Below are 12,127 nucleotides of genomic sequence, written 5' to 3' on the forward strand. Positions count from 1 at the left end.
AGATGAACGGGAGAAGAAACAAGTAGCACCTAGTGGCCAAAGAAACTAGAGCATTTGGCGGGAAATGTTGCGAAGATGAAGTAATCGCATTGGAAGACGGTAACACATACCTCCAGTTTGAGCAGTTTGATGCATTATTTATTTAATTTGTATTCTCCTTCACAGCAAATGATAATGGAGACAGCAGGAAGCAAATAAAACAAGAATGATAAATAGTGAGTGAATGAACGTGTCGGGTGACAACGTTATTCATATTTTCTTAAACAGAAGCTCGGCGCAAAATTTGATACTATCAACCAACACTTTACAGCGGAGATTACAACGCGATGTGTTGACTATTGTTTGTAAAAACTGTCGTACGATTATCATTTGTTTTATTTCCGTGATGGTCAGTAAAGCTAGTTGCCACTCAAAACTGAATTAACATTCGTCGAGAGTTTAGCATTCCATTGTGTTTGTTGGTTTATTTGTTTTGCTAAGACTTCTGCTTGCGTAACGATTAACGGACTAAATGTTTTGTAACAGCAGATCAAATATTACAAAACGTAATCAAACAGGGAATTGCAGGGATATTTGATAAACAAAATTCATTAAGAAAGATTTCCCGAGAGAATTATTTGATCTGTGTTAGCAGCAAGTTTATCAATGTTTCTCTTATCTTTTACAGAACAAGATGATGGTCTGAACCTTTGGTTGCGTTAAAGCACTTGTGTGTTCTTCTGGAGGCAACTGAATCGTTGAACGACAAAGATATTCATTATAGCGGAGTCTGTAGTCTAGGAACATGTCGAATACAAATATATGGTGAAATTCACGCTCAAGATACATGTGAGTAAAACAAAATTAATATTATTTATTAGGAATAATTTCTCTCATAACATTTGACATTTTTTTGGATGTCCTTATACATGTAACTATTATTTCATGTGAACGAGTCGTACTGTCTCTTAAACGTATTGAAAGAATATCTTTTACTATTCATTAAATGTAAAACAACCGCCGTGTAAAATGGCGTTATATGCTTTGCTGTAGAAAACACTGGAAAACCCCTAATTGCTTTCTGTGGTTAAACTCGAGAGAATGTTAACATATCTCATCGAATTAATTGCGTGCTACTCAACGCTAGATGTCGCTTCCGTCGCTAGCGCTATGTTGCTAACGTAACTTTTCATTGCTAGATGGCGCTGTAAATGCTTGGAAGAACTGAGCTGAAGAATGAAATTAAGTTCGTTGATTATTTCTCAATAATCTAACTGCAATTTAAATTCTAACTATTCTCCCATTTATAAAATACTTACTTAATAAATAATTTAAAATATTTTATTTTCCAGCAGCATCGGGAATGTGGATACTGCACAGGAAATACGCGTTAAAATAATCAGATGACGTTAAAATTTTCATTCTGTATCGGGTATGTTGGTGTTCATTTTTTTCTCATTATATCGTAGAATTTAAGTTATTAATTATGATTCGTTTATTTTAAATATTCTAATTGTTTAAAATTTCAAATAGATGCCGGATTGGAGATATGAATACATACCACTGTCTAAATTTGAACACGGCACAGGAAAACATACAGGAGTAATTTCTTATTGAATGAAACGTTTTTCAAAGGTCTTTTAAATTAAATTATATTGTCTTGTAAAACATTCAAGTAAAAACTGCATTTATTGAATGGAAACGTAATTCAATTCATAGAAACAGCATTTTTAAAGCAATGTTTCCACTTCAAAGAAAACGCATGAGCAAAGCACACACAGGCGGTAAATTGAAATACGGAAACGTTGGACTTAGTTCACGTAGCCTTCCAAATGGAAGGAATATCCATAGCAACGAAAATAACAGTATATAACCGAGCAGCTCGTCCGTCCACGTTATTACGGTTTTAACTTTCGAACGGAGAAGTCGTTAGAGGAAGAAAATTTTACGAAAAAAAAGTATCGAAATTTCGCAGTGTTTTAAAACAGAATAATTTTGTTAAAACGTTTTACAACTAGAAGAACTGCCGATTGCAATCCGGATTGTCCCGAAGAATAAGCTAATTGAAATTTAACTACGCCGTGAGTTTGGTACGTATTCTTAAGGGGATATCGTCCAATCGTTTTCCAAGCTTAGTGCCCCTTCGTTCCCTAGGCTATCCTTGACCTAGTTATACGTTTTGGTGTGCCTGCACCTTTGGCTGGTTAATCTCCAGCAATTAGTGGAATTTTGTGTCACGGTTCCGGTACTGATCCAGCATCTTTCCATCCTTTTACAGTGTTTTATCGAAGCGTTCGTCTATCGAAAACCTCCCCCGAACCGAAAATGTGCGATCCGTGCTGTGGTCCCTGCGATCCCTGCTACTCCTCCTGCTATCCTTGCGTAAGACACCACTGCTCCTCCTGCCACAAATGTGACCGCTGTACCCTATCCTGTTGCACCAAGCACCGTTATCATTTCTGTTACCTCTGCCTGCGTCATCACTATTAAGGGTTAAGGCATGCTTTCGTCCGTCCCATTCCACTGTTGCGCTTTCCTCTACGCTTACACATTTTAATCTTGGCTCTTTTTTTCGCGATGATCATAGTAGCCTTTGAGATATCCTTCCTGCATAACCTCAAACCACTAGAACTGCGCAATGTCGCCAAGAGTATCGCGTGCAGTTACGGCAACTCTTTCTCTTTTCCCTTTCGTGTGTTTGCAAATCCGTGCCCTTCCTACGCAGTGAAGCCAACACACATTCGATTCTACCGGAAGGCTCGGAAAGAAAACGAGACTCGGTCGTAGACGCCACGGTCTACCATCCGTAGTACTCATCAAGCTAAACGGTTTGGTTAGCTGCCATGGGTTTTCGGGGGTAACTAAGTTATTGGTATCCCGCTCCAAGATTGGGACATTCTATCCTAACCTTTAACTGAACCAGCAAACAGTGAGTTTTAACCATGAATGTTTGTGTGTAAGTGTGTGTGCGTGGTACGTGTGTTACCAATCAATACTATTTTGCAGAGCACAAAACTTGGCGCCCAGCGCGCAGTACAAACCGTGTTGAAATAGTATTTGAATTTGGATCAATGCCGCCAAAACCCTCCACACTATTGCACGACAGCGACGTATTCTGTCGGGAGTTGTTTTTTTTTTTTTGCCATTCCTCGTTATTTCGATGATGAGCGAAAACAATGGCAACCGGGAAGGCCATTCACATTTCGGATGGTAGGGTAACGGTTACACTATTGTCCAGAAGAGAGAAAGAGGAGTAAAAGTTAGTGTGTGTATAGCTTGTTAATACCGAGAGGGGTTAGAATAGGTCCCTATCAGGGGCGTGTGCCAGGGGGGACGTTTTCCGGCTTGTCCTCGAACGAAGCGAAACTTTCGCACCACAGCGAGTAGCGTAGTGTAGTAGGCCATGGATATATCTGGGTTTGCTTTTCAAGGAATGGCGTATAAGTTCAAGAATGTTTTCGCATGGAAGACCTAGTTGCTAGGTGTTATCGTTTTCGTCGGAGAAATTGTAGGTCCCTGAGGCACATTAACGATTGGAATTCATTGCAATAGTTTGTTGTAACTCGTCTGGAAGTGAGGAGTGTGTATTACTGTGTGGTCTCAATGTACGATACACCACCCGAGCACCTGTAATGTATAGATCAAACATATTTTCCTACCAGTGACGATCATTCGTACCGCATCTACTATCCCCAAAATATCCATTCCGGTACAGTAAGTTTAGAAACGGCCATATGTTACAATGAAACAAGAATAGATTTTAAACATTCAAATCCAAGATTTGTTTAAGCTCATAACTGTGATCCAAATTGTAGAATCTGATGTCTGTGAAGCATGTTTTCCACAGTGAAAATCATTGTATTCGTCAATACAGATGTACCAGATGCTAGAGTCAGGACGAGACATGTACATTTCCCAAATGTTTAGGTTGTCTTAGTTGTGTTAGATCTCCAACTCCACGTATCCATACTGAACTTTCTCAGAAATCGATATATAGGCCATCAGAGAAGAAACCCCCCCCCCCCCCCCCCCCCCTCCCTTTAGATTACAGTTGCGTGTCATACATTCGTTTTTCCTCTTCCATCATGGGAACAATTCTGAATTCTACTCTACAGTCGACCCCCCGTTCCCCCTCCTATCTGTGTTGGTGGAAGCGTCCATTGATTGTGTTTGACAGTACCGATACGGTGCACTACACGTGGAATCTGCGCCGTAAGGAACCGAATATTCCGGATATTCGGTACGAAGAAATGTACGATCGTTGCTGTCGGAGAATATTTTAAACACCCGTGCCCAAGATGCATAGGAGTGGGGAAGGGGTATGAACTGTTTTTGCTTTCCTTATTCTCCATTCACCAGTAGCAATGTTCTGTTTTTATTACATCTGCATCATTATTACGTTCTTTCTTGCACATTCCCATTGCCTGCTTGATTGGTTGCATTAAACACAGAGCCCTTGCGGACCGTGTGGACCTTGCGGACCCTGTGGTCCGTGTGATCCCTGCGGACCTTGCGGACCCTGTGGACCCTGTGGACCGTGTGATCCCTGCGGACCCTGTGGACCTTGTGGTCCATACGGCCCATGCGGCCCATGCGGCCCATGCGGCCCATGTGATCCTTGCGAGCCAACCTGTCGCACCGCCCACGACTTAAATTGCATGCCGCAGTGTCCTACCATCTGTCCTCCCCAACGATGTGGACCACGGTACGTTACGGTGCAACAACCACCGCGGCTAGTCGCACAGAAGAAGGTGATCAACTGTTCGCGTACCGTGATCGACAAGCACGTGGTACCGCAAACCCGTGCGATTGTGGAACCGAAGCTTATTTACCAGCCAAAGACCATCTGCGAACCGTGCATCATCTACAAGCGGCGTACCGTGCCGGAGCCCAAAATAATCTACTACAAGCGCATTGTACCCGACCCGAAGGTGGTCTGTACGCCGCGCGTCATTGTCGAACCGAAAGAGATCTGCACGACGCTTGTCTGCCAGCCGAAGCCGCAGGTTGTGCAAGTGCCTCCGGCACGGGAGTACTGCTGTGTGCCGGCTGGTACCACGTTCTACAAAAATGGTTGCTGTCCGCCAAGTGTGGGCCCAATCTGTGCTCCGAAACGGTGCTAGGAGGCGAACAGGGAAAGGAACAGCTTCTGGCTTTTACAAATCCGTTGATGGGTAAGTATACAAAGGTGTACGAATGGTGGTATGACCGCTTGCCGTGTGTAAATATTCCAGTTCCAAAACGGAAGGAACTGTTTGAATAACGTAAAACGCCATTCCACCCTTGTGTCTTACCTGCTCATCGTCTCAGATAGCGATATTACAATTGTTCATTCTTAGTAACGCTTTTACCTTTGTCCCACTTACAGTCGCCTAAACCATGCAAGAGCCGCGAACTGCGCGGTGGCATCCTCATCTCAAACTGCGAGTGTCTCAAGCGGAACGGTCTGCAGCACGATTGTCCGCGTTCTGAATGTCAGGTAAGCGAAGTTCTTCAACATTTCCGACGCGTTAAGCTGGATTCTTACAGAGTGATTTTGATATTATTCTAGGCAAAACCATGCTGTCTTACCAAACCGGAAGCATCTTGCTGTCCGTCGCAATGGGCCCGACGTTATCGATTTGTGACGATGGGTAAGAAGAGCAATCCGGTACGTCCATCACCGAAATGCTGCCTTCCAACCGGTGGTGGCGGTTGCAATCCTTGCCCGATCGATCCTGCCTGTTGTGTTCCGTGCTATGATCCTTGCTGTGGACCCTGCGGTCCATGCGAACCTTGTACTCCATGCGGACCATGTGGACCTTGTACTCCATGCGGACCATGTGGACCTTGCGATCCATGCTTTCCACCAGTATGTGGCCCTGTTTGTGATCCGTGCTGTCCTCCGGTTTGCGATCCTAGTTATCCACCAGTGTGTGATCCTTCCTGCAGCGTCCCATACTGTAAGTAGCCCACACTACTCACATAAAGCTTTAAGCCCGTCTGCTGTTATTAAGTGGTTTGTTCGATTGAATCATCACCTACATCTGCACAATAGATCCGTTGAAACGTATCCGGTCGGCGGTACGACAACCAACACCAAGACCAAAGATGGCCAAAACCAATTGGTACTGCCCGCCATGGTATAAGATCTGTAATGCACCGGCACCCTGTCGTTACTCGGCACCTTGCAAGGCTCATTGCTATAATGTGGAACGTTTTTGTTACCGATCTAGATGATTTTTGTACGTGCACATGTTCCTTCCTTACTAAAAGGTGAGATCAATCGAACATACTATTCTCCCAGCATTGTCAATTAGCAATATTAAAACTAATAATCTATTTCATTTCTTCCCGTAGGTGACCCTTGCAGTGACGCCTGCGTGCCCTGTGGACCATGCTAGTGTAGCCATGCTAGAACTGGCTGCTTTGTTGCGTGTTTAACACAATTCCTGTATTTCTGCCAAGCCTTTCGTAGTGTGCCAACCGACCAGACCTAGTCTTAGCATCATCGTTATTCAGGCACGTCCTATCCATCATACGGATTGGCGTCCTCTACTCCGTTAGAGAATAATTATGATTCTACGTTTCCCGTTTGCATGTTACGTTGTGTTGTTAGAAATTTTATAACGCGTTATAGGAGGCAACCCTAGCACATCATTAGCAAGCTTCACACAAGCGAGGAGTTTAGCGCAGCATCGTTAGCAATTGTAGTTGCATTCAGATCCATCAACTTAATCCAACTATGAAAAACAACGCTACCGGCACAGTTAGAAGATTCAATCAAATAAAAAGCGTATAATCAATTCGGAAATCGAACCATTTATTCCCGTTTTTTTTTTATTGGTTTATATTTCCTACTGTCGAATTAGACGTACCAGTATTCTTACGGTTGCCCACAGTTGTAAAATATCTTAAAAGTATCGATGGATTGAAGAAAAGTGTCGGATTCTTACACCATAGTATTAAGCCCAACGATGGGTTGACTTTTGCTGCGTGCCCGATCATCCCACTTCTTTGCCGCATTGGCCACAAACCCGGGCCGAATGGGTGGGGAGTCGAACTCATCCCGGCCAGAATCTTCCATCCTTCTCGTGCTGGTACTGCGCTGCGAACATCTGCACTCGGCGCTGTGTTGCGAATCGTTCGGTGAGCTGTGATTCGATCCAAAGTGCGTTCGAATTACGTTTAAAGGCTTTGTCGGCGGGGGCGGTCTCATTCGATGGTGGTTCGGTGCGCTGCTCATCTGCATCGCTTCCTGGTCAAACTTGTCGGCGGGTACGTAGGTGCTTCTGCGTGACGGCTGAATATCTTCGACGAACGAATCATTATCATGGTAGCTGCTGGATGGGACGCTTGTGTGCTGCTGCCGTGTCTGTTGGCCATTTGGTTGGTTCGTCGCTGGACGATTCGTCGCATAGCTCGCCGGTCCAGCGTCTCGATAGTTTCGTCTATCGCGGTAATCGTGCCGCGGCAGGTATTTAATCTCTTTCCCTGCAATTCTTCGGCTTTCCTCGGGGGCGCGCACGTGCGCAAACACTGGAACCTGTGCCGAAGGGTACACTTTCCGTTCGACGATCGATTCTTCGCTTCGGTTGAGTGGTGAGTCAGGATATTCATGGTGCGCGTGATCCTGGTGCTGATGCAGCGGCTGCAGAAGGTGACCGTTTGGATCCGGCTTGGAAACGACAAATACCGTCGGTTCCATATCGGTGGAGACATCTTTTTTCGAAATTGCCCTATCGGGTGTATCGGTTGCGGTGAGTGTAGATGTTTCGGTTTGCGTCATGTGTGCGGTCATGCGCGCCAACGGATCAGACAGATCGATAACGAACAGGATCGCCACGGCGAACGACAAGCATCCGAGTATGATGGCATTATCATGCAGATCGGGATGTACCTGATCTATCGACGCAAACACCAGACCGCCTGTGTGGGTTTGTGTGTAAAAGAAAAAGAAACAGAAACTCCATTGTATTTTGCTATGCCTTTAGCTCACCAAGTGCATCTCACCGTCCACTTACCTGCCGCGAAAAACAATAGTGTCCCCAGCGATAGTACAATCTTCTCAAACAAAGTCGGACGTGATTTGGCATCGACGCATCTGGAAAGATATTACGATCAAACATATCCACACGATTAGACCAAATTCCTCCGTAGGCTGGACACGACATTCAAATGCTCCCGAACAAACGCCACTCTTGAAACGTGCCCCGTTTTATGTGCGGTATCACATTCGTCGCAAACAACAGATAAACCATTGTTCAGTTTGTGGGGACATGTGAATTATGCTCAAGTTGCCCCAACCTCCAAGCATCGCCTTCGTCATCACCACCATCAGGGGTCTTGCGCAAGGCGTTGTTGTACTTCAATGGCAAATCTTTGACGGAAGACAGTGGAGTGCTCAGTACTTGTGTCGGATCTCTGACCTAGGCGTCGTACTTTGATGGGGTAAAACTGTCACCACAGTGTGGTGCTGCATGGTAATGAAAAGTCAACCAAGCTTTGTACGAGGGGTTCCGGATTGGAGAAGAATAATGGAGTATACGAGTTGATGTGATATACGTGCAAAAAAAAGAAGGGAAAACCCTAACGCCACGCATGCGCAAAACATGAAGGTCATCCGAAGTGCTTAGAACTATCAACCACAAAGACAAAGCCTACTCGTTGTACTCCAACTCCAGTATGGTAGGAAAAAAAGCACTGGTGAAGCCTGGGAAGGAAAAGCAGGCAACTCGTGCAGGTGTACAGATGGTTTTCTCAACAGACACAGCTTACTATGAGAATTTTAAAAGCTCGTTGGAGCTCTGAGTCAAACTTCGGCCATTACCACCACGAGATCTGGACAGCGCTGTTTCCGCCGTCAGTGTGGGCCGCAGCAGGAACTGCATGTACCGCACATGCTACTGAACAGCATTCCTCTCTCATCGGCCCATAATTTCCCACCTGTTCTGCATGAGTTCCGTCTCTGCTGGTAATTGTTTTCCGCGGTGCGTTGTGTCCGTGCCCAAGTCTCTCTACAAAAAGGTCCAAGAGGGCAAACCCGCGGGGACAATCACAACAACGCGATGGATTCTATACCACAAAACAACAAACCATGGCAACAAAATGGCAATAAGCTTTAAACACTTCCGAAGCTCCCCTAGGTTGCCCTCGGTACCGCGTCTAGCGTCTAAGGTGTCTAACTCCTGCCTGACCTTGTAATTAGCATTAGTGCGATGACTATCGTGTATCCCCCGTAGACGATGTTTGTAAATGCATTTCCTCCGCTGCTCCAGGTTATGTTGTGTATCAAGCTCCATTCTCTGAAAATGGACCGGTAAAATAGTACAATAACAATTACTAATCTTAATTTAAATAATCTACTAAACATTAATGGAAATAAGGTAAATATTAAATTTTAATAAAAGTGATATTCCTGAAGGATCTGCGCGTAAACTTCAGATTCACTAGAATTTATCAATACAATTCTAATGTCTCACTAATGCTCCAGCACCACTCACAATGAAATTGCTCTAAAGCAGCGTCCTCGAGCGTTCATGTGACTAATAGTCACCGACTCTATTTTGCTGCTCTTTTCCCAACGTTTAAAATATGCAAATCGCCCTAAACTACTTGTTGTCACTCGGCCCAAATGACAGAAAGCTGTGGACGATATGCCCGGTGGTAGGTGGTAGACAACTTACCGCGATAGCTTCTGGTTTCGCACAAACACACGCCGTGACTCATGGTCGGTGATAATCTTCGTAATCACACACGCCACACAACCTAACTGTGGTGAGGAAATGTGGGAAAGGGAAAAAAGCAACCCATCAGAACCAACTCTTCATGACACGGAGGAGTAGAGCACGTCTCGGCACTTACTAATTCTAGAAACTTTATCACTATTCTTGCCGCCGGTTTCACCATATTCTTAACTATTTAAATATTTTTCACCGCGTAAATGATGATCTGTGATTGCGCTTTCGCTTTCTGCTCGTTTTGTCACTGTACGAAATCTGTTACTTTGCTGGTTTATCCTTGCGGTGCAACCGTAGTGTCTTGTTCACCCGATCGGACCTTGCCGCTGCTGCATCGCTTTGCCCTATTTCAGCCCAATTCATCACACGACCAGCTACAACACTTTCCAACACACAACATTATGTTTCGCCGGCAAGGGGTGGTTTTCCCTCCCCCCTTAACCCCCTCCTCCTTCTCGAGCTGGAATTCCACACTTTTCCACCGATAAGCCGATCAGGTTTCCTCCCTTATCGCGTTCGAATCTCGAAATTTCTCAACCCGTTGTTGCGCAGCTCGTCAACATGTTCACCGTCTCACGCATCGTTTAAATTACTCTCCAAAAGCCTGTCAGAGGGTGTGTTGGGCATGGCGTGGTGCCTTTTTTTTTGTTTGTTGTTGGTTTACGATAACGGATTAAAATTTTGCTCACCACATTCACCGACCAAACCGACCGGAAAAATGCGATTTCTCAATTAGCTGCACTGCACCAGACTTTGCACCGACTGTCTCGTTCGATAGCCACCCGTGGAATGGCTTTTCCGATGCGAGTGGGTGATGGTTTTTTCCCACCCAACGTACCGTCGTCCCCCACCCGATCCGCACCGTGTGTGTGTATGTGTGTCCGAGTAGTTTTTTTTATGCACCCGAAAACAATGCGTGTGTGTACGTCCTAGTGGAAATAGTAGCAAACGCGACTTAGTCGATCACTCATCGCGACTACTCACTTCGAAAGACACACACCAACTAGCCAGCCGTCTTCGAAACTGTGTGCGTTTTGCTGCACACACGGCCAATGAGACAATGCTCTAAGATACGGTGGGGCCATACCGTTTTTTTTGTTGTTGTGTACTGCTATTAAAATACTTCCTAAACATGCATACACACATTTTATCTTATTCCACCGCTCCCTTCCCCAACCAACACAACAACGTTCAACCACGGGCCCATTAAAGAGGGCGTTGGTTGGATCTGCATTCGGGCGTAACGGGTGCAGCAACAGTGCGCAAAACGATGAATGAACTGGCCTGACAGTGCGACACGGGCACCACGCATTCCAAGGCATTTTCCAAACATGCCGAATGTTTTATTGCGTGCGTCAACATTTACTTAATACTATGACTTTGGGAGATTTTGAGTGTTTGTTCGGCGGGCCCTGTGTTGCTCCGAGCAAATTCATCTTCGGTGACACGTTTTTTTTTGAGAGACAGGGCTTTTCCCTTGCTTTGCGGTAAAGTACAATGAGGTGGTTCTTATCAGTTGAATTGGAGAGTTCGTTGTTGGAAGAAAAACCGTCCCCTTTCCGTTCATTAGAAGTCAGCACAGGTGGTGGTGTTCGTGTTCCAGATATGCTACAAACAAACGCATAGTGAAGTGTGAGAAAATGCATTTGAAGTAGCCATTTTACTCATGTTAAATATAATACAGTTAAAACAAAACCTAGATAAGCAATATTATAATTTAGGTTAAAAAGAACTTACCTACACTCTTATGTGACGCATATTAAAAATAGTTAACCTTAACCACAACCATAAGCTATCCTCCACCCTTTTGTCCCGCAGATCCATAAAATGTGACAATTGAGTCACGGCTCATTGTGCACTGCAAGCGTGTCATGCATGAATCGAGCGTTTTGTTTCGATATGTAAGAAAACAAACGCCTAAAATTTCCTACTTACCATTTTGCTTTCCGTTTTTCAACGCAACTTCTCAGCTGCGGCCGGTAAACAGAGTGGTTAATTGCCCGCCAGTAACACCTCTTTAGCAGGTGGGGCCCCCTTTTTTTAGCACCACAAATGATATTTATCTTGGGCCGAAAAATTGGTGCTTTCATGCCAACTAGTACAGAGACATGCAAATTTTTGGGGACCTGTTCGACCTGCAATTCCACCGCGGGATCTTGTTCGAGTGTGCGAGGACAAAGGCTCGCGGTCTCTTCGCCGTTGTGGTCAACTATTCCCACAGCCTTGCCGCGATGTGGTAAAAAATGGTGTCGCACGTCTAATTTCGATAGACAATAGACCACGGCAACAATTTCGTTTTGCTGACCGCTAGCAGTAAAGTCTTGTACCGAAGGCAATTAACTTCTCCACCATTTATCCTTCCGCTTCCACCTGTGGACATATAAATTTGATTGATTAATGAACCACAAATTGAACTTAATTCACATTTA

General features: G+C 44.8%; 2 protein-coding genes across 2 annotated transcripts; one reads left to right on the forward strand and one right to left on the reverse strand.

Annotated features, from left to right (window-relative positions):
• Window positions 1-2,304: 2,304 nt before the first annotated feature.
• On the forward strand, window positions 2,305-6,198 carry LOC128719973 (keratin-associated protein 16-1-like). Its single transcript, XM_053813615.1, has 4 exons — window positions 2,305-2,361; window positions 5,348-5,458; window positions 5,531-5,921; window positions 6,017-6,198. Exons 1-4 carry the CDS (start codon window positions 2,305-2,307, stop codon window positions 6,196-6,198), a joined length of 741 nt encoding a protein of 246 aa, XP_053669590.1.
• Window positions 6,199-6,910: 712 nt separating this feature from the next.
• Window positions 6,911-9,867, reverse strand: LOC128708736 (uncharacterized). Its single transcript, XM_053803717.1, has 5 exons — window positions 9,823-9,867; window positions 9,645-9,730; window positions 9,156-9,263; window positions 7,983-8,062; window positions 6,911-7,887 (listed from the first exon to the last, which is right to left on the reverse strand). Exons 1-5 carry the CDS (start codon window positions 9,865-9,867, stop codon window positions 6,911-6,913), a joined length of 1,296 nt encoding a protein of 431 aa, XP_053659692.1.
• Window positions 9,868-12,127: the final 2,260 nt, after the last annotated feature.

The sequence above is a fragment of the Anopheles marshallii genome, chromosome 2 (genome assembly GCF_943734725.1).
Source record: "Anopheles marshallii chromosome 2, idAnoMarsDA_429_01, whole genome shotgun sequence".
Classification (NCBI taxonomy): domain Eukaryota; kingdom Metazoa; phylum Arthropoda; class Insecta; order Diptera; family Culicidae; genus Anopheles; species Anopheles marshallii.